The sequence below is a fragment of the Drosophila pseudoobscura genome, chromosome 3 (genome assembly GCF_009870125.1).
Source record: "Drosophila pseudoobscura strain MV-25-SWS-2005 chromosome 3, UCI_Dpse_MV25, whole genome shotgun sequence".
NCBI lineage: Eukaryota > Metazoa > Arthropoda > Insecta > Diptera > Drosophilidae > Drosophila > Drosophila pseudoobscura.
The window spans coordinates 21,382,279-21,402,539 of record NC_046680.1 but is presented as its reverse complement, the minus strand read 5'-3'; the positions used below and the strand labels follow the sequence as shown (position 1 = coordinate 21,402,539).

Sequence of the window (20,261 nt, the reverse complement as noted above, 5' to 3'; positions counted from 1 at the left end):
AAGCACTGCCATCTCTAAGAAAGTATAATGATATTTATAAATTTTTTGAAAAAGAAAACATCAGCGTGTGCCGAACACTAATTGACTTATAACTAGTACACCAACAACTTCCATCCTTTGACTTGGCAATTTCCTGCTTCGCATAGTCGGGCGGCCACGCTACTCAAGAATAGCAGAAGCACTTAAGAACTCGAAAAAAAAAAAACACATTTAACAATAATTAAGCGAAAAGTTGAATCGAAGTCGTTTTTCTACACACAATCAATCACCCACAGTCTGCACATGGACGATCTGAACCCTTTAGCGGGCACAGCTCACCTCCTGGAAGAAGTAGACAGTGAGTGGCTCCGGCCGTTTTTTTGGATGACAATGAAATGTCTTAATTTCAGAGAAACTGATGGTGCTCCTGCGTGATGGTCGGACCCTGATTGGCTACCTACGATCGGTGGATCAGTTTGCCAACTTGGTTTTGCAGCGCACCATTGAGAGGATACATGTGGGCAATCAATATGGTGACATTCCACGTGGAGTGTTTATAATCCGAGGGGAAAATGTTGTCCTATTGGGTGAAATTGTGAGTGAACGAATCCAAACTTTCGAATAATTAATACCCCGGATCTTGTAACATCCCCAAAACAGGATCGTGAAAAGGAACAGAAGCTGCCGCTCAAAGAGATATCTGTGGACGAAATACTGGATGCCCAACGACGCGAGCAGGAGCAGCGGCAAGAGAAGCATCGTCTGGTGTCTAAGGCACTCAAGGAGCGCGGCCTAGCCGTCAACGCAGAATTAATCAATGAGGATTTCTGCTAGAAAAGAAAAAAAGAAGGAACTAAAGTAAATAGATTAAGCTTAAAATGATTTTTCGTCACTTTGTATATTTGTACTGCATTAAAAACTATTTTAAAACCTATACATCAATTGCTATGTAACCTGTTCACCCCGACCCTGGTCTCGAGCCCGATACCACGCCTCGTCTCTCCTCCTCGAGCATAATGTATTTCTCCAGTATTTGGAACATCTCCACCTTGGCCTTGATCTTGTGCACCCGCGACAGCTGCCGCAGATAGGCAGCCACAGATTTACAGAAGTAATCGTCCTCGGTCTCTGTCATTGTTGGCACGGCCATAGTCGGAGCTAGTGACTCTTGGGAAAGATGCTTCCGTTCTTGACTCATGCTGGGCATGCAGACCATGTAGTTGATGTCGCCCTGGGTGGGGTGGGCTGCGTCATCGGCGTGAGGAGAGGTTGTGGTCGTTGAGTCCATTGTCTTGTGCTCACACTCTCCATCCCCAATGAAGTCTTCCTCGAAACTCTCCTGCTCGGGCTCTTGACCATCATCGGCCTCCACTAGCACCGAGTACGTCTCGGAGTGCGATGTCTGCACTTCTAGCTTAGTATCGTAATTGTGCTCATCGGTCTCCTCGTAAACATGCGAATCCTCAATCAGGGTCTCCGTTTCGGTCGACATCTTCATTAGTTTGTTTCTCCTCATGTCCACTTTGAGCCAACCAGTAGGCGTCTGATCTCTTCTGTTGCGCTCGCGCCGCTTTCTTACAAATTGCCGCAGAAAATCCATTTGTTTGAAGAAATCATTGCGGCCGAATTCGCTGGTTGGATGGAGACGCATCTGTTTAAGCTCCCGCGAATAGCGATCTCGTAAACAGGTCCAACGCCGCCGAGCATCTACAGTAGAAATTCTCAACGTTTCAGCCACTTTCAACCAGTCCTCCTCTTTGCGCTGCGAGAGCCGAAAAGAGGGGAGCTGCGGATCATACAGCGAGGGTGTTTCACGAATAGTCTGTATCAGCTGGATATCCGATGCGTCCAGGGGTCGATGGTTGGAACTCATGGTTTTAAAATAATTTTAATTTTTTTAATGCGTTTACAGTGTTTTCGTTTTGGTTAGTGATGGTACCATTGACACTATCGATATGTCCATTTCATACTTTTCTATACTATTTTTGTGTGCGTGCTGTTAAGCGCAGTTCAATCCTGACACTGTTAACTAACATTAACATTGGAAATTTCTACCGCTATAAGAAAACAAGGAAGGAAGACAGGAAAGAATGTCTGGCATTTCATTGAGAATTGATCACGATGAAGATGAAACCAAACGGCTGCTTAAACCTTTTATATTCTCAGCTGAATAGCTTTCGTGTGTTTAGTAGGTAAGATAACAAAAATTTCAATTTGTTGCAAAAATCCTATCGAATATATAGTGCAGAGCAGTAAAGTGCTATAAAATTGAAACAGAAAGTTTCGTTGAATGCGTACTTAAAATCACCCTAAAGTCAAAATTTCAGAAACATTGTGAACAAAAACAATGGCATTTCTTGACGAATCGCGAATCTTGCAGAAATATTGGAATATTTGAATTGCGGCCATCTGTTTTGAGTCAAAACTTCTGACTTAAGTCTTACTTTGAAATATGTTATCACATATCATAATATCGTATCACAAACACAACAAGTACACATGCGTGCACACACACACATCTACGTTAAGTGTAACACCAACTGTGCAAGGATTGATTGCAGTTGAAAAATGTTTTCAAACGACTACGTTGCAAGCGACGGAAGCGGACGCCAATTCGTTGGGAGGAACCGTATCGAGATCGGAATGGCGCTGGCAGAACGTCCACGCGGAAGAAATTTTACAGGAAGAGCACGAAAGCATCACTTTGTTCCCCTTTCTGTTCGAGGCATCCATTCGGTGGTGCTGATCCTTGTGTTACTCTCACTTACTATGCAAAATTTGGCCCAGGATCCTGATGCAGAAACAGGAACAACTGGAGCCAGTGGTACTGAAAGTAATAATAAAGCTGATGTCGTTTGGCGCGAGGGGTACGCGGGCGACGGTACGACTCACGAGCAGCTCGGACAGGACCACTGGCCTTCCGTCGAGTACAGCCCATACCTTGGTTTCGGCAATTATTCCCTGGATCTAACCTCTTCACAAAAAGCTCTGAGTCCCGTTAATACATTAACGCACTTCGCCTTGCGGTTGTTTTTGCCCGACCTGCCTCCGGGTAAGTACAACCAGATCAACTAGCTCCAGAGAGCCATCCATTTGAGGCCCCTCCCGCCTTCCTGCAGGCTATGTTACGACGACGGCCAACAACAAGTTGGTTCTCGGCCCTAAGGTGTGGAAGAACGATTGGGCTGCTCTATTGGCTCGGTACTGGTTTCTGCTTCTTGTCGTGATATCCCTCCTCGTCTGTATAATTATCATACCGTTTATTGGGTAAGCAAAGCCTCTACAAAGGCGACCCATAAGATCCTTTTTTCACCCTTTTGATGACATAGTGTTTGCTATTGCTGCTTCTGCTGCTGCTTACGTTGCAAGCAAAATAAGAGATCGAACAAGTTCCGGAGGCGTTGTCTTTGCAGCGTTTGCCTTGCCCTTCTCGTTATTGGCCTTATGTGAGTTTGGGTCGAGGTCGACCAGCCTCAATGGCAGCAAAATAATGTGCCTCCGATTACGATTGCCCACAGGCTTGGTCTTTTCATAATGTTTATTGCGAACAAGTTTCTGGATCGCGGACTAGAAGACAGCAATATGACAATGAAACGTGCTAGCAGGGACACTTGCACCTTTTTAAAAGATGTGGCTGATCATATCTACCATTTGCTGGTGTACAATTACCAGGAGCTGGAAGCCCACCTCGAAGATCAACTTAATAGTGAGTTCGACTCGGGAATTGAATCTGAAACGATATATCTTCTATCTGCCACCCTCCATCTGTCTCCATAGACGCACATGATCACATATTCCTGGACCTGGGGGATACCTCCGAGAGTACTGCGCTAGCAGAAATGGAGCGCATCTTGAACAACATGCCGAAAGCCCTTAAGATTATGATGCAAGTGGAGGCCTTAGAGCAGGATATCCGTTTCTTTGGGTCCCAATTTAGAGACGGTAACTACTAGAAGTCCAGAATTTCTCGCATCGGATATCTGATAGATAGTCGTCGATACAGCTGTGCCCTTACCTTTTCGCCATTCAGGTATGCGGGGCCAGAAACGAGATCTTAGCTACGCTGCTTATGCTTTGTGCCATTTGGAAAAATGCTATAAGTTCAACCATGACATGGGTGTAGTGACTTACGATGTTTCAAAGTGCCTGCACTTAGACCTGGTAATATATTTTCCCTACAAAGCACCCACAAAACCCAAATGTAATCAATGTAATTTCTAGATTCCTAATACTACGGTCTTTGTCGAAGCTATGAAACAAATTATTGACGACAAACTTTATCAGATCCCAATAAGGGGAATGGCCCGCTTAAAAAAGGTTAAGGAAATTATCCTGAAACAGATGAAACTCGTTCTTCCGCCAATATTTCGAAGCCTTACTAGATCAAGGATAATGTTTCTGAATGAAGCTATAGAAATCCGCGACTTGATTGATTCTATGATCAGCGATATTCACCTAAACACACTGAGGACCGCAAGGACATTTGACGACGTCTACGAAAAGTTTGGCGAAGATCGCAGGACTATTAACATCGTCATTTTTTTGTTAATCTTTATAGTAAGTCGAATGAGCTTATACATATTTTATGCAAATTTGATGCATTTTGTTAAACCTGTTAGTCGAACAGTTTCGGACTACATTAGCTTTGTGGTGAAAGAATGTGTATGTAACACCGAGAAGGAAGCGTTTAGGACCCTATTAGTATATATTTTCGATAAAGCTATGTCTGTCTGTCCGTCAGTCTATCCTTCCATTTAGCTTGACGCCTAGTCCTCAGAGGCTATGAGGGATAGAGCCCCCAAATTTTGTATACAGACTCCTGTGATGACACATGGAATTAAGCACCATCCTTGCCCACAAAGATCGAAAATCTGTGGCATCTACTAAAACCGGAGAATCATAGACAATACCCATATGTAACATATTGCCGAATCTGGATCAGATCGGATCATCGGCTCGAATCTGACACTCTTCCTTGTGCGGTGTGCACGGTCTGGCGCAGGGAAGCGAGATAAAACGGCTAGTGTCGGATGCAGATGTAAAAAAAATGTGTTTTTATTATATATATAACTTTCCCAAACTGTTCGACCGATATTAATTAAATTTTTCCCGACTGTAGATTATAGTAATCTTGATATCGGCACTGGTATGCGGCTTCTTAGGGCCTAACCGGACAATGCCAGGACCCCCTAGGGTATTCTCAAAGGGAATGGCTGCCTCATGTCTATTTATGTGAGTAATCTCTAGTTTTTGGCATACCGAGAAATTTGCAGCAACAGCCATTTGTGTCACTATTTCAGCGCCATCATCATGATATTTTGTGTGTTCTCGTTCATCACGCTAGTTGGACTGTTCTACTTGATAATCGGTTTGATAACTTACACGAGCGCATGTGCTCCATTAAAAAATGATCGAAACATCTTCCGATATCTCGACCCCGTTATCGATATCAATCGCTACATGTCGGGGAGTACGGAAGTAAGGGAACCGTTTTCCACGCTGCCAGTGTCGGAGGCAATCAGGGCCTGCAATGCAAATGAGTCCGTATTTCAGCTGTTGAGAGCGAAGAATATTTACGACATAAAAAAGTTGTTAAATTTGGAAGTATTCGTCGACGGCTTTGAAGATCCCCCTCTGTTCACTGGGGATTTATCCAAAGTGGAGCTCATCCTGGAAAAGGAGAAATTACTTCTCACTGACATGCGTGAAGGCAATTTGTCCGAATACCACAGCAGCTTATACAGCGAGCATCTTTGCACCAAATTTATCCATACGGATTTCTCCATAATAAAGAGCAAATCGATGGCATTTGTTTATGAAATAAACACAAAATATCTAAAAGGGTGGTCAGGCGTAATTGCTTACTACCTGGCTGCCGTAGATCTAATAAGATACGGAAATTATTTCTTGAACCCATTGACGAATGCCGTAAAAAAATTATTGGAAAAAGTAAAGGAAATTGATAAGCTCATTCTATACGACAACAATAACTTTGGCGACTCTTTTAAAATACTGATGGACGCGGTTGAAAGGTCCGAGAGCTTTATTAGGAATAAAGGCAACGATTACATCAACCATCTCGCCAATAACCTTTCGACTTCGGTCAACCTTCAGATTCAAGACTATGTCGAAAGAGTGATTAGGGAAGCGGAAAACAACGTAGGACACTGTAAGCCTCTGGCCTACATTTACCATCAAGGCGCTTCCTTAATTTGTGAACGTCTAGTCGATCCGATAGTAAGTACAGATTTCATCTGAATTCTCCACTCTGTTAATACTGTATTTATATTTTTTTATTTGAAGAACGCATTTTGGCTGGCCACTCTTTTTTGCTGCATGCTTCTCCTGCCCATCCTGCTGGTAGCCCATTGTCTGATGTGCATGTACTCTAAAATCTATCCGTCTCCGATTGTCGCTCAATTAGCAGCAGTAGAAGCAGCAAGGTAAGTCTTTCACAGCAAAAATGGTTCATACTCAGCCGGATAACTAACTATCTCCCTCCGATCCCGTCCTTACTTCCTCTAGATGTCCAGTTTGCACAGGTCCGCCGGTCATGCTAGCGCCGGCAAATATTTTGTCACCAGATTTCCGCGGCAAGGCTGGGCTCACAGCTCCAGAAGAGTTGGACAGGCCGCTACAAGTTGTTGCAGTCAGAGCGGAATCTGTAGCGATCAGCAAACGTAAGAAAGACTAGGTAAACAAAATGAGACATCGGCTTAAATCAAATTCTGCGGTGTTTGAATATTAAATGTCTTTTATCTGTTTTATAAAGCATATTTTTTAAGCAGACCGACACGGCCTTACTTACCCGGAGGCAGGTCGGACAAATACAACTGCAAGGTGAAGTACGTTAATTTATTAACGGGATCTTTTAAATGTGATCTCTATTGTTTTCAATTATCTTTCAACAGTACTGGTCTTCGACTCTGTCGTTTTTTCTATGTTAAACAAAATTAGTATATAAAGCAATTGCAAAATAGCAGTTCACATATTTTTTGAAATATAGTTTTTAGTTTTATCTGTTCGCTCGTTTCATGTTAGAACTGGCGTATACCGTATGTTTTCGGTATATCGGTATATAATTGGTATAGAAATCCAATAAATGCAAGCATTTAGAATAGGCCAGTCAAGTTGAAAATTGATTTATCATCCATATAGTTCGTAATATTCGATGGATGATCAAAATTGAACAATAGGAACAACTATCCCTTTCGTTTTTGTTTGTTTGACTATTTTCGTTAAAACCTCTTTTTACGCAAAATGCAATAAAGCAAGTGTTTAAAATAAACCAATCAATTAAAAAATAGATTCACTAATAGGATAAAACTATGTGGGCACGGCTAAATGTTCTATATAGCTGGTAATATTCCGCAGATTATCAAAAACGAGGAATATGTAAAACAGGACTGACATTCGTTAGTATATCTACGGCATATTTTTAAAATAAGACGGTATATTTTGGTATATTTCTGGGGGTCCGACGGTATATTTTAACGATAAGTCCGCGGTCACACTGCTGAGTAAAACCTTTAAAAAAAATAATATTTATTTCGTCAAACCTGAGCAAAAAAATAAATACATTTGCTCCTTATCACTAGGATAGTACTCATAGTACCCATAGTAATAATATTTAAAAAAAAGTATAGTAAAGAAACATGAAAAAACAGCTATACGGAACTCCGCGGGAGTCATCGCCAGGATTCCGCCGGCTATGTGCAGACAGCACGCAAAAGTCTTTTTTTGGCGGGAACTCGAACTGCTCTCCACTTCCAGGGAGCTTGAAAAAAACTGCCCTGCACAACAGGTAACTAACAGGAGTGTCTCGCCTATTTAAAGATGATTTCAAACACTTTTTCCCAACAGCCGGCATAGTTTGTCCGGGCGATCTACCCAATCGATACCCGGCATCCGGTCGGACTACAATGTTGTGGAGAGCTTTGGTTTTCCCCTGCCCGTCGTAGTGAACGAGGCCTTGACCTTTGTGGGATCTGCTGCAGGAGCCGTTTCTGCGAAGGTTGCCCAAAATGGCTGGGCTTGGGTACGGGCATAAGCACGGATCAAAAAATGATTTGGCTGGGTATTAAATTTCGGCCCTATTTCAGGTTGTGCACGGCCGCCGACTTTTAATTTGGCAGTACAAAGAGACGTCCAAGGGTGCCAAGCAACCTAGACGGGGAGGTGGCTTGTCTCAATGCCGCGAACTACAACTGCCCTACTCCGATTTAGGGTACAACAGTGAGTTGATTAGTGTATTCCAGACAGACGGCCAGCAAATGGCATCCTGCATAGCAGTTTCTGCAACGGGAGATGTGCGCTATTGGCCATCTATCGCCCACGACGGGAATAACGTGAATCTACCGATCCTAACCGGTCAGGACTTCGTTCAGATCATAAATCTACCATTGCAACAGGGCTACCTTGCTGTGACCTCAACTTGCACATTGGTATTTCTCAGCGTAGGCCTCACCAACGGCCGATACTCGTTGCACCACAAGACCATAAAACCGGCCACCAGTTTGCTTGGTGGCTTTGGTAAGAAATTTTCGTCCATGCTTATTGGAATGAACACGGGCAGCGACAAGGATCCGGTGAGACTTGCATTTTCATCAAAAAAGGTTCCTCAAATAATATAAAATATATTTTCCAGCTCTTGGTTGGCATGTGCTGCGAGAGAAATTCTCCTGAAGGTGAAACCGTGGTGGCTGTGCTCTCGGATCGTTCGATCCAGCGCTGGAGTTTGTCAAACAAAGGGAATACAGAACATTTACTCCACGAGGATGAAGAGGTGGTGCGTCGGATTCGCGAAGAGTTTAAGCAAAAGTTCTGGAATCTCCGTACTCCCGCGGACAATGTGGAAATCGAGTTGAATCTGCTGGACTTTAATATCGTAGATGACAAGGCTTACATATTGGCTGGAGCTGTTAACGCTGCTCACGCTCCACAGATGTGCTATGCCGTTGGTAAGTATTGAATTTGTCATTCAACATGAACAATACTTAATACTATTTCTAGCTGTGGCCAGTGTCCAACCGAACAGCATACTTTTGGAGTCAATCACACCCCTTAAGTTAAATAAATTCTACAACGCCAAGACCAAAGAGGATTGCGTCAGCCTTCGCTTCATAATAGGGAGCAGCCACATCTACCTCTACACCCCAAAGGTGGTGTATCCGTTGCTATTGGCAAACGCCGTACCCACAGCCGAACTTGAGGCGGAGAAGATTGAATTTCATTTGCACGACGATCGAATCCTATGTGCTGCCGTCTGCAGTCGACTGCCGCTGTTCTTTAGCCGCACACACGGACTGGTTTCAATCACACCCGGCGACTTTGATGCCAACGAGCTGCATAATATGAGCACCTGCAATACACCAGATCTGTTTGCACCAGCTATGCTCGGTAGTTTCAGTGCACCCGATCAGTCTACACTGACCGCAGTAACTGGCAGCAGCAACAATCTGCACATGTTCGAACTGGATCCGGATGAGCTATACAGCGATCTAAGTGACGAAGTGGGCCAGTTAAAGGCTGCCTTCGTGTACCACCTGAAGCGTAATAACAACATGGTGAAGACAATTATCGGGGAGCTTCTGCGCACTGTCAATGAGCCCGATCAATATGGTGCACCCTTGGATGCCTACAAGTTGGATAGGTATGAATACTTGAATTTTGATTAAAATACTATAATCTATCAGATACTTCCATTTCCATTAGAATTGTCATCACAATAGCGGAGGACTTGGCCGAGGATCTTCCAATCGCCGATCCACGCTGGGAAGAGGCTCTGGGCGATCACGATGGCAATCGTCATGCGTTAGGGAGCTCACGCTCTATGCAAATCATCAATCAGCTACGGGACAAAACCCTTGCCTTCGATCACTTTGTCTCATTTCTTCATGCCAGCGGCGTTTGGGAGAAGGTGATTATTACTGCTCTTCTTTTTGCTATTTTTTTAAATTTATCTTGCGTCATTCTTTTCAGCTCAATGCCATACCCTGTGGTAGTAATGTGCTGAAGCCGACCAGTTTTATATTGTCCGATATTAGCGAGAAAATAGTGGCTGCCATGGCACTCCGTTCCTTGCAGGCCAAACAACCAAAAATCATCGAGCATGCCATCGATGCCACTGTCGCCATGTGGGATGAGAAGCCCAATGGCAACCTAACCACCCAGGACATATTCTATGTGAAACTGTGCAAATTCCAGTTTGTATTCGAGGCCCTAGCCGAAATGGCTGACAATCAGATTTCAGCTCAGAGAGATACCACAGTAATGGTGGCCCAATTTCTCAACGATACCAATTCCATCGTCCTGGATACACTGGGCCAGGTGTTTATGCATCGTGAGCAACAGGCGAACAACTTCACACCGCACAATGACAGACTGGCCGCCTGCGAAAACCTTCCCTGGACGGCCATGTCGGGAAGTGCTGGAGTTCGAGACACTCTCAACCGACTTATAGACCTCAGCCTGCGCTATGGTTCCCAGTGCATCAGTGAGACGGAGCTAAGCCAGAAGTTGTACCAGCAAATATACGAGCTAGTCGATTTGGTGCTTGAGGGGCGCAAGAACTACTTGGATAGTGTTCGAGGATCGGAGAAGGCTAATCTGTTGCAGCAGCAGTTTGAGGCACAGCGCAGGGAACTCATCTCAGTCCTAAGTAAGTAGGCTTTCAGTATAACTGGGACGTATTTCATATTCATTCCCTTTCCAGTCAAGGATCTTAAGTACGAGTATGCCGCTAAGTTGGCTGAAAAGTATCTGGACTTTCATAGTCTAGTGCTAATATGCGACTTGACCAATGACAAAGAACGTTTGGATGATTACATGCGCAAATACGAGGAGTTTAACTTCTCGCAGTTTGCCATCAGCTGGCATCTGCGGCAGAAGCGGCATGGCGAGGTATTCGAGCGCTTCAAGGACAACCCGATAGCGCTGGCACAGTTCATGCGTGACCATTCATCGCTGGTCTGGATTCAGCTGATATTCAACGGCGACTACGAGCGGGCGGCAAAGGGGCTGTACGACCTGGCGCAAAACGAGAAGGAGATTGTGGCGCGCAAGAAGTCAATGTTGTCTCTGGCCAAGCTGGCTGCTTTTGCGGCGCCCGACACCGACCTGACGTCGCAGATGGAGAAGATTAATGCTGATCTAAAGCTCATCGAGTATCAGCTGCAGTTGAGCCATGACGTACTTGAAAACTTTGGCCTCGACCCAGTAGAACAGAAAGTGCTCAAAGCTGAAGATATTATCGATGTAAGTCGATCCGTCCCTAGGCTCTCGTACATTATTTAACAATATTTAATAATCCCCAGCTATACATCGCCGATAAAAACGATAATGCCACCGAAGTGGAGTTTGGCAAGGCCTTGGAACTGCTGAGCTTTGTGGAGCAGCCCTACGATCTGCGCCACAAGATCTGGTGTGCGGCCATACGCCGCGACAACTGGGTCGACTATGACCACAATAATTCCGTGGAATACATGCAGAAGCTGCTATTCTACAAAATCATTGAAATCTCGGAGCTGATGGGCAAGGAAGGCGACAATGTTCTGCCGCCCATGGAGGAGTTCCTGGAGAGCACAGAACTAGATGACCTGCCGCAGAACAAGTCGTTCCAGTATCTCTTGAAACTGACCTACGAGTATGTGGCCGATATGTTCAAACAGCCACCAGACATGGAAGTCTAATTATGCTTTGCATATACATACAATCATTTACATTTATTAAAGTTTAAACCAAAAGCTGGAGATGATGTGTGGGTGTTTGGGCTTTTGTGAACCGCTGCCAGGTGTCCCTAAAAATTCATTGTACTAGCTACGATACGGACTCAACTTGACCGTGATGCTAGCGGTCTTTGGCCAGTTCATGGACCACGACAGCGCCGTCACTATTTAGTCACTATCAATTTGAGAAAATTTCTTTATTCATTACAGTTTGGAAAACATACAATAGGGTATAAAAATGCCCATACTCCAGAGATATGTATAAGCAACAAGTCTTCAAATGACAGCAGCATTGCGACTAATTTGTTGTTGAACTTTTTTGTTTAAACCTTGTTTTAGTCGAAATACAATAAATGGGAGAACTTAAAAGTAGTTAATCTTGTAGAAAATATATTCATCAACGGGATAAAACTATGTGGGCAGAGCTGAGGGTTTTAGTTAGCATTATTCAACGGAATATCAAAATCTAGCAATAGGAAAGATTACTCACTTACATGTTATTTTTCTGACATTTTTCGCTAAAACCTTTTTTTAGAGAAAATGCAATAAAAGCAAGTGTTTAAAATAAGCCATTCAAAAAGAAAATTGATTCAGTAATTGGATTAAATTATGTGGGCACAGCTGAGGGCTCTATCTAGCTCGTAATATCCAACCGAATATCAAAAACGAAGAATATGGAACTTGAATAAAAATTATTCGTCAGTATATTCCGGTATATTTGTAAAGTTCTGTCGTATATTTCGGTATGTTTCTGAGGGTCAGGCAGTATATCTGTCCGATAAATCCGCGGTCACACTAATCCCTACGGGCAGCCATTTTTTTCACGCTTTGTGTAAAAATTCGTGGAAAAAGCAGGAAAGTTTAAAAAATAAAGTAAAAAGGGCTGTAAAAGTTTTCTGATACTTGTAAAAGTATGCAATATTGAAATTTGTGAGTGTTCGAAGTGCGTGAAACCAACAATTGAACATGGAAACTGTTGTGGCTTTCAACAATGAGGTAAGTCCAAGGCAGGGCAGCCGCCGCTTGCTGATTGCGTGAGAAAAACTCGCTGCAGAGTACGCAAATTGTTTGAAGCGTGGTGGTTATACAACGCCAACCACTGATCCGATGCAATTGTTACAGTGAATATGTGCATACACAAAAAATAGTTATTTCTAGGCAATGCCCCAAATTTGTTCGTACAAGCGCAGCACAGCGCCGCCCAGGGTTGCATGTTGCCTTGCCCGTGATGCTCAACCGTGTACTCGATTGCGATAACCACAACCCCATGCCCACTTGTTCTTCCCATTCTGTCCTTTGCAGCTCTCCGGACTCTATGACAGCCGACCGCCCATATCCAAGGCCAAAATGGCCGCAATTACGAAGTCGGCAATGCGAGCCATCAAGTTCTATAAGCATGTCGTCCAGAGCGTGGAGAAGTTCATATTGAAGTGCAAGCCGGAGTACAAGGTGCCGGGCCTGTATGTTATCGACTCGATTGTGCGTCAATCGCGCCACCAGTACGGGCCCGAGAAGGATGTATTCGCCCCCCGCTTCCAGCGAAACCTCACAGAGACCTTTGCCAATCTCTTCCGCTGTGCTCCCGAAGATAAGAGCCGCATCATTCGCGTCCTCAATCTCTGGCAGAAGAACAATGTCTTCAAGTCGGACGTCATCCAACCCATCTTCGATCTGGCCGACCCCAACCACCCCATTTACCATCAAATGCAAATGCAAATGCAAATGGGCGGTGGAGCCGGACCCGGTGGCAATGTGGGGCCTGGTCCCAGCAGCAGTGGCGCCCTTAGTCTGGCCGATATCTCCAGTGGGCCTAATGGCCTCAACACCTCTGGATTGAGCAACATGGACCTGAGCATGAACAGTGGCGCGGGAGACGACAAAATGGGCGGGGTGCCCGATTTATCGGTGAGTTGTTGATTCGGTACCGCGGATGTTGGGCTTGGAGAACACACTCCACACAACATACATACTAACCGAATCCGAGGGATTCCACGATGGGTATCCTGTATCCTTTGTGTATCCCATAACGCATACTAACTCGCAATCTCTTCCAATCGTTGTTGTTCCGCTGTCTCTTGCTTCATGTCTTGCCAACCAACATCTTTCGTCCTCGTACACGCAAACACACGAAACACCCCAGATGGGTCATGAGAAATCCTACGGTGGCGGTGTCAGCAGCAGCAGCTCAAAGCGTCATCATTCGGATCAGCATTATATGAAGCGTCAATCGGGATCGTCGAGCAAGTCGCATCATCACAAATATAGCAAGACCTCGCACGAAATCGACTACGATGTGCGCTCGATCATGGACGACGAGGAGGACAACATGCAGCGGATGATGGCCGATGATCATCATCATCATCATGGCCATCACTGCATGGGCGACGACTCGCCCCCTACTTCATCCAATCTGCTAGACGTATGGCCGAATCCCAATCGATCTCATTCGCTTTTTTGTTTAGTTTTAATTTCTTGTATTAACACTGCCCGCCCTCTTCTTTTGCGATCTGTTTTGCTTAATCCCTGGTTGGTCTTTTGCAGAACAACAATCTCAAACAACTGCTCAACGATCCGAATGTGCTGCGACAGCTGCAGACACTGCAGAATTTCCAGAAGTTCAAGCAACAGGAGGAAAACCAAAAGATGCGCTACCAGGACGATGCCCTCCAACAGCATTTGCAGAACGTGTTGAAGGTATCGTATATCGTTTATCCCTGGGTTACATTCCCTGGTAATCTGTAATCCAATCCAGGGCACTGCTGGCATGCCCCCTGGGATGGGAATGGGCATGGGCATGGGCATGAACCTCAACCACAGTGACGGGCAGGACATGAACAAGGACGTGGAGTTCATATCGGAGCAGCAGTCGATTGAGGTATACCACCGAATCTATTACTTTCTTTCTATCTTAGTTGTTTGTTTCGGCCTCGTGTATCTTTTCGATCCCCCCACCCCCACGGGAGGACTGCATTGTTGTCCGTTGCGTGGGTCGAAAGCATACACGAGTCGCCCATTCAACCTGCTCTTGTTGTTGTTCCTATCGCGAAGATACATACACACAAACAAACACTCCCGGAGTGGAGCGGAACGGACTGTGCTGACGTGCAGGTGAAGGTGCAGTTGAGTTTGAGTTTGTCCGCAAGAAGCGCCCAAAATGTTGTTATAACCGAGCGGAGCCGAGCGTAGCGGTCTAGGATTGTCTCCAATTTAAAATTAATCTCTAACTATATCTGCGATAAAATTAAACTTTACCACAATATGGCTCAACAATTGGTTCCACCCTACCCTTGGGGGGCTGAGGGACGTTATTGAGCCATAAGTAGATACCATACTATTTTTGCCACCAAAAGTAAAAAATAATACTACCCTCGCCTTGCCTTGCGAAGTTTTAAAGAGCGAAAAGTCATTGAAAAACACTGCAAATATTTGAGATCAGAGCCTAAGAAACGAATAGTTGTTTTAAAGATTTAAAGATTAAAGATATGTTGTACAATATATGACAAAAAAGAGAAGCCAAAGGTAAGGTTTTTAAGAAAAACAATGTCCGGCGGACCCGCACCCGATGCTATAACAACGTTTGGTAAGTGTTCTCCTAAATATGTAAACCATTCAAAACAAAGAATCAAAAACTTGCTCGAAAACGCAAAATGCCAACGAAATGTCAAGAATCGTCGAATCGAACCACACGTCAACACACGCCAGAGAATGCAGTTTATCGTTTTTTTTTTTTTTCTCGTAGTCCTTCAATTGTCCTCGAATCACTCTCGATTCCCTCTACTAATCCCCAAATCTCCACTCCCACTTCGGCCTCTTCCCCACCCAACTCTTTCTTTTACGCTTACAAATGTTAACGTTTTTATATCACAAAATCAATTCTCTCAAACTTCTTGCCAACACTCCCGACTCCAATAGGTGATCAATCTGGATGGGGCCGATTCGCGGAGTCCAACGCCCGACCGGGAGAGGTACAAGCGGAGCCGGAGGAACAGCAGCCGCAGTCGTTCTCGCTCACCACGTGGACGAGGTGCTGGAGGCGGCGGCGGCGGGGGTGGAGGCGGCAATGGCAACGATCGACGTCGTCGCGGATCCCGATCGCGCAGTCGTTCACCTCGTTCCAGTAGACGCCGAGGATCGCGGGACCGCGAGCGCATGGAACGCAACAATCGGGACAAGGAGCGTGACCGGGAGCATGAGCGTGAGCGCCGCAAGAAGGGGCTGCCTGATATTAAAAAGGATCACCTCAGTGGTAAATATGGCGTCGAATTATTTGCCAAGAACCGTTCCCTGGGAACAGTTTCTGGAGATGATTTTTGGTCCTTTTTTTCGTTTCTTTTCTTCTTTTGTGTTTCCTGCTAATCCGGAAGAGTTCTCTCCTCTCTATTCCTGCAGCTCCTTGGCTCGTGTTGACGTGTGTGTGTGCGCGTGTGTGTTTTAGCTTTAGTCTTTGTTGCACTTGATTTTTGGCATAATTTAAGACTACTCCAACCCCAGACTAGACCCACTCTAGACTCCCCCTGTCCTGCGTTTTCGAGCAATGTTTTTGAAGATAATATACACATTTCATACGATACGATACGATACCTAATAAGATACAAAACAATACGTAAAACCATATGCCTTCATATATATGTGTTGGATGAATTCAACTAAAATGTGGTTTTAGGTTTTTTAAATTGAATGAAAAACTAACTCAACTGACACGCGCACCGCTCAACGAGCGAGCTACGGGGCCACCTACTCCTTCCCACACTGCTAGCTACTCGGCTACTCGTTGATATATTAGATCCGATCTATATGTGTGTCGTTTCCCTTACAGTATGCAGCACCACCTTGTGGGTGGGCCATCTGTCCAAGCTGGTCTACCAGGAGGAGCTGTCCGACACCTTTGGGGAGTACGGCGACATAGTAAGCATCGATCAGATTGTGCCACGCGGATGCGCATTCATAGTGATGAATCGTCGCCAGGATGCGCACAAGGCCATGCAATCGCTGAAGAATCACAAGCTCCAGGGACGGGCCATAACCATCTCCTGGGCCGCCGGCAAGGGGGTGAAGAGCAAGGAGTGGAAGGACTTTTGGGACCTGGAGCTAGGCGTTACGTACATACCCTGGAGCAAGCTGAGTCCGGAGACGGATCTCGACACCCTCGAGGAGGGCGGCATGTTCGACGAGGACACCATGCCCAGCTGGATTAAGCAGAAGATCAATCAGGCCAAAAATGTCGGCAAGGAGAAGAACACGGCGTCAACTCCAGAGACCGCTACGGCATCCGTTCCTGGCCCACCGCCAGGACTAATGTTCGGCATCGATACAACACAGCCGCCTCCAGTGGGACCCGTGGGTCCAGTGGGTCCACCCCCACCGCTCGGCCCCGGCGCACAACCTCCACCCGGACTCATGGGCATGGTGAGAGGCCAGTACCCCATGGCTCCGCCCATGGGGATAGGCATGCCGCCTCCGATGATGATGCCACCGACAAATATGCCGCCACCGATGATGATGCCGACGACAACCATGCCTCCACCAATGATGATGCCACCGGGCATGATGCCGCCCGGTTTTCCAGGTACGATTTTCCCCATAAATCTGCCCAACTGAATCTCTAATGATGAATTGGCATATGGTATTTCCAGGAATGGGTGGACCCCCTCATCCTATGGGTATGCCTCACGGAGGGCCATTTCCGCCGCCCGGAGCAGTGCCACCTCCTATGGCCGGCAGCGCCCCACCCGCGGGCAACAGTGGTAATATAAGCGACGATCAAATGGACATTGAAATGGATCTCGAGGATGCCCCGCCCCCGATGCCACCACAGCAACAGCAGCAGCAGGCCAGCTTCAATCCGCCTATGGCCAATCCCAACAATGTGGAGGCAGTGGTGGCTGCCGCTGCCAACGAGATGTTCCAGAGGGAACGGGAGCGTTCCCGCGGCCCAGGCGGCGGCGGCGGCTCACGTTGGGGCGGACGTGATGACGTGGCAGAAGCTGCCGAACGCTGGAGAGCCGAAAACGGCGGTGGACCGGGGGGAGCTGGTCCTGGACCTGGGGCTGGACCAAATGCCGCATTCAATGAGGCGCGAGCTCGACTCAACCTGAATCCACTTGAGCATGGAATGCAGAGGCCAGACTTTATGGGCGCGGGTAAGTGGCGACTGCAACTAAAAGTATGCGTACGATTTTACCTGACTTCCATTCCCTTTTCAGACTTTGATAATCGCGGAGGACCGGGTCCTCGTGGAATGGGGCCACGCAGTGGGAACCTAAATGGAGGCGGAGGACCGGGTGGACCAGGAGGAGACTTCTTCCCGCCCAACATGAACAACAGCCGATTCAATCAGCCCACCAGCCTGATGCAAATGCGTATACCGCCGCCGGCGGCCTTTAATCAGCGTATGGGTGGACCCCCTAACAATGCTGGCAATGGCGGTGCCGTGGGACCAATGTTCATGCGCAACCAGGGCGGCAATGGCGGTGGTGCCGGCGGACCTGGTGGACCCGGTGGACGACAACAGGGACAGGGACCAGGTGAGATGAAAGAGTCAAGCAAAACTCAAAGCTCAAGATATTCAAGAGTTATTCAATGGCAAACCAATTCAAGACATCTACCTTCTATTGACTCTGATTGAAATTGTATTGCCATAAACTCGGTGTTCCACAAACTTTTTGCGTATTTCTTGATTACCTACTAAAATCAATATCCCTAACATGAAAATATGTTTCGTGAGAAATATGAGCACAGGCGATCAAAATTTTGACAAACCGTTGATACGGCTGGTTTCATCTGCTACTTCATTGAAAATCCCAATTCGCATAAGTAGACTGTGGCAAATGGTACTAGAATTGCAACAGCACGCTTTGCTCATTTTTCTTTTTGAAAAACAGAAAAAAAATCCTGGTCCACTTATAGCAAGCTAATAAATCCGAGAGAGCACTTTTCCGATAGCGATATGAAACAGTAGTGACAGAATCTTCACAGAAAACCTTTACCTTTTTACGAGGCACACCAACTGTAGACCAACCCATTGTGTTCCAATGGTACCATAAATGTGTGATATGTAAATAGATGTAGAAATAGCTAGAGGTTTTAATTAATAACTTAATTAATTCATTTATTTATTTAATTAATTACCATTCGAATCCATAATCTGCAGGCTTCTTCAATCCCCGGAATCCCTTCAATGATAATCAACGCGGACGTGGAGGTCCTGGTGTGAATTCGAGGAATGCCTCAACCGGAGGCGGCGGGCGAGGACGCTGGAGCGACGATGAGGATGAAGTCGGCAACAATTTCAACAAGCGTCGTGCCGGTCCTGGAGGTCCTGGCGGTAATCGCTTCCGTGGAGATCGAGAGGGCGACATTCCCGACGATCGCCGTGGCAACAACGCGCGTGGCGGGCGCGGACCAAGAGAAGAACGTGACCGTCCAGGGTTTGGAAATAGACGCGGCTCGCGAGATGACAGTAGTCGACATTCAATGAGTTCCACGGATGAAGGAAACAGCAAACCCATGTCGGAAACGGATTCCAGGGAAAAGAATCAGGAGACGCCGCTGTCCATCACTAATACGCTTTCAGTGCCAACACCAGCCCAAGCATCAGCTCCAGCCCCAGCAACTGCTGAGACGGCGGACACCGAGGAGGACTGGGACCGTGAGCTGCAGGACTATGAAGCGAGAATGGAGGCAGAGCAAGCAGCTAAGGCCGAGCGAGATGTACCAGAGGTTACTCCAGTTGGTGCAGAGCAAAGAGCGGCCTCTGGGTCGCCGGTGGAGAATTTCGCAAGACCAGCGGAAGTGGCGAACGATTTTCCGGCACTAAAACAATCAGATGCTTCACCCGCCTGCACGCCCCTCTACGATGAGCTGCCACCACCCTCAGCCCCAACCCCAGCCCTAGCTCCCGCTGAGCCAGAAAGCAGAGTAGAAGTACCTGCAGAAGCAGAAGCCGAAGCAGCTCCTCCACAGAAACCTGAATTTATTCGCACAGAGGCTGTGCCCAAAGACGAATCCCCTTCAACTCCTGCTCCAACTCTGGAAATACAAGATGAAGCTCCAAAAATGGATGCTACACAGTCAGAAGCTCCATTATCGGAGGAGTCATCCAATCCAGAGGTGACTGTCGAGGCTGAAGCATAGAAGACAGATTAGATCAGCAGAATCAAATTGCATCTTTGCTGTGAATTCTGATTGAATTCCCATCAGGAAAAGTGTAATTCATGATTACCCAGTAACTTATACATGTGTAAAATCCAAACATACGAACCTATTTAAATCTTTTCAACCTGAGATTTCGTGGCATTTCACGTACTTTAAGCTGAGTACCAGCAACGCAACCAAAATTTTTGAATGAATTACTCTACTCGTAAAATACAATAGGAACGCAAGGACCGGAGGGACTACGTGTTCGTGTACGCATTCATACACGGATATAGAAAATACTTAGCAAAAGCAAGAGAATGTGAGAGTTTGGAGGGAAATTGACAGAGCAACGCAGAAGCGGAAACAAAATCGGCAATCGCAGAACTTGAAGTGTTTATAATTTTGTTATGTATTTAGTTT

At 46.1% G+C, this 20,261-nt stretch overlaps 5 protein-coding genes across 9 annotated transcripts; 4 read left to right on the top strand and 1 right to left on the bottom strand.

Moving 5' to 3' along the window:
* Positions 1-15: 15 nt before the first annotated feature.
* On the top strand, positions 16-915 carry LSm1 (U6 snRNA-associated Sm-like protein LSm1). The gene is made up of 3 exons (XM_001361892.5): positions 16-337; positions 390-574; positions 640-915. The coding sequence occupies exons 1-3, from the start codon at positions 283-285 to the stop codon at positions 811-813; spliced, it is 414 nt and encodes a 137-aa protein (XP_001361929.1). The 5' UTR covers positions 16-282; the 3' UTR covers positions 814-915.
* On the bottom strand, positions 847-1,941 carry hng1 (hinge1). Its single transcript, XM_001361891.5, has one exon. It carries the CDS (start codon positions 1,850-1,852, stop codon positions 938-940), a length of 915 nt encoding a protein of 304 aa, XP_001361928.2. The 5' UTR covers positions 1,853-1,941; the 3' UTR covers positions 847-937.
* Positions 1,942-2,410: 469 nt separating this feature from the next.
* Positions 2,411-6,860, top strand: LOC6899002 (prominin-like protein). The gene is made up of 12 exons (XM_033377545.1): positions 2,411-3,031; positions 3,099-3,246; positions 3,309-3,425; positions 3,498-3,685; positions 3,757-3,921; positions 4,010-4,140; positions 4,201-4,536; positions 5,099-5,211; positions 5,280-6,216; positions 6,283-6,422; positions 6,505-6,673; positions 6,752-6,860. The coding sequence occupies exons 1-11, from the start codon at positions 2,548-2,550 to the stop codon at positions 6,671-6,673; spliced, it is 2,928 nt and encodes a 975-aa protein (XP_033233436.1). The 5' UTR covers positions 2,411-2,547; the 3' UTR covers positions 6,752-6,860.
* Positions 6,861-7,491: 631 nt separating this feature from the next.
* Positions 7,492-11,734, top strand: LOC6899001 (nuclear pore complex protein Nup133-like). Its single transcript, XM_033379210.1, has 9 exons — positions 7,492-7,783; positions 7,843-8,017; positions 8,082-8,567; positions 8,627-8,939; positions 8,992-9,631; positions 9,694-9,898; positions 9,961-10,639; positions 10,694-11,235; positions 11,295-11,734. The coding sequence occupies exons 1-9, from the start codon at positions 7,635-7,637 to the stop codon at positions 11,667-11,669; spliced, it is 3,564 nt and encodes a 1,187-aa protein (XP_033235101.1). The 5' UTR covers positions 7,492-7,634; the 3' UTR covers positions 11,670-11,734.
* Positions 11,735-12,465: 731 nt separating this feature from the next.
* On the top strand, positions 12,466-20,181 carry Isha (Insulator su(Hw) mRNA adaptor). 5 transcript variants are annotated; one of them, XM_001361890.4, is made up of 10 exons: positions 12,466-12,701; positions 13,008-13,610; positions 13,846-14,124; positions 14,247-14,399; positions 14,458-14,580; positions 15,618-15,951; positions 16,522-17,271; positions 17,339-17,845; positions 17,909-18,229; positions 18,856-20,181. In XM_001361890.4, exons 1-10 carry the CDS (start codon positions 12,672-12,674, stop codon positions 19,836-19,838), a joined length of 4,083 nt encoding a protein of 1,360 aa, XP_001361927.3. In that variant the 5' UTR covers positions 12,466-12,671; the 3' UTR covers positions 19,839-20,181. The 5 variants fall into 5 exon arrangements, with proteins under 5 accessions (XP_001361927.3, XP_033235100.1, XP_004444538.2 ...); XM_015185221.2 differs by having other exon boundaries at positions 12,672-12,701; positions 17,909-18,220; positions 18,853-20,181; XM_004444481.3 differs by lacking the exon at positions 13,846-14,124 and having other exon boundaries at positions 12,467-12,701.
* Positions 20,182-20,261: the final 80 nt, after the last annotated feature.

Bases quoted from the DNA above. Each gene is read 5' to 3' on its own strand.
- hng1 (XM_001361891.5), bottom strand. From the start codon at position 1,852: ATGAGTTCCAACCATCGACCCCTGGACGCATCGGATATCCAGCTGATA.
- LOC6899002 (XM_033377545.1), top strand. From the start codon at position 2,548: ATGTTTTCAAACGACTACGTTGCAAGCGACGGAAGCGGACGCCAATTC. The intron at 3,426-3,497 runs GTGAGTTTGGGT...GATTGCCCACAG, and splicing joins CTTCTCGTTATTGGCCTTAT to GCTTGGTCTTTTCATAATGT. The intron at 6,217-6,282 runs GTAAGTACAGAT...TTTTATTTGAAG, and splicing joins AACGTCTAGTCGATCCGATA to AACGCATTTTGGCTGGCCAC.
- LOC6899001 (XM_033379210.1), top strand. From the start codon at position 7,635: ATGAAAAAACAGCTATACGGAACTCCGCGGGAGTCATCGCCAGGATTC. The intron at 8,568-8,626 runs GTGAGACTTGCA...TATATTTTCCAG, and splicing joins CGGGCAGCGACAAGGATCCG to CTCTTGGTTGGCATGTGCTG. The intron at 9,899-9,960 runs GTGATTATTACT...CATTCTTTTCAG, and splicing joins CCAGCGGCGTTTGGGAGAAG to CTCAATGCCATACCCTGTGG.
- Isha (XM_001361890.4), top strand. From the start codon at position 12,672: ATGGAAACTGTTGTGGCTTTCAACAATGAG. The intron at 13,611-13,845 runs GTGAGTTGTTGA...GAAACACCCCAG, and splicing joins GCGGGGTGCCCGATTTATCG to ATGGGTCATGAGAAATCCTA. The intron at 15,952-16,521 runs GTAAATATGGCG...TTTCCCTTACAG, and splicing joins TAAAAAGGATCACCTCAGTG to TATGCAGCACCACCTTGTGG.
- LSm1 (XM_001361892.5), top strand. From the start codon at position 283: ATGGACGATCTGAACCCTTTAGCGGGCACAGCTCACCTCCTGGAAGAA. The intron at 338-389 runs GTGAGTGGCTCC...TCTTAATTTCAG, and splicing joins CCTCCTGGAAGAAGTAGACA to AGAAACTGATGGTGCTCCTG. The intron at 575-639 runs GTGAGTGAACGA...TCCCCAAAACAG, and splicing joins TTGTCCTATTGGGTGAAATT to GATCGTGAAAAGGAACAGAA.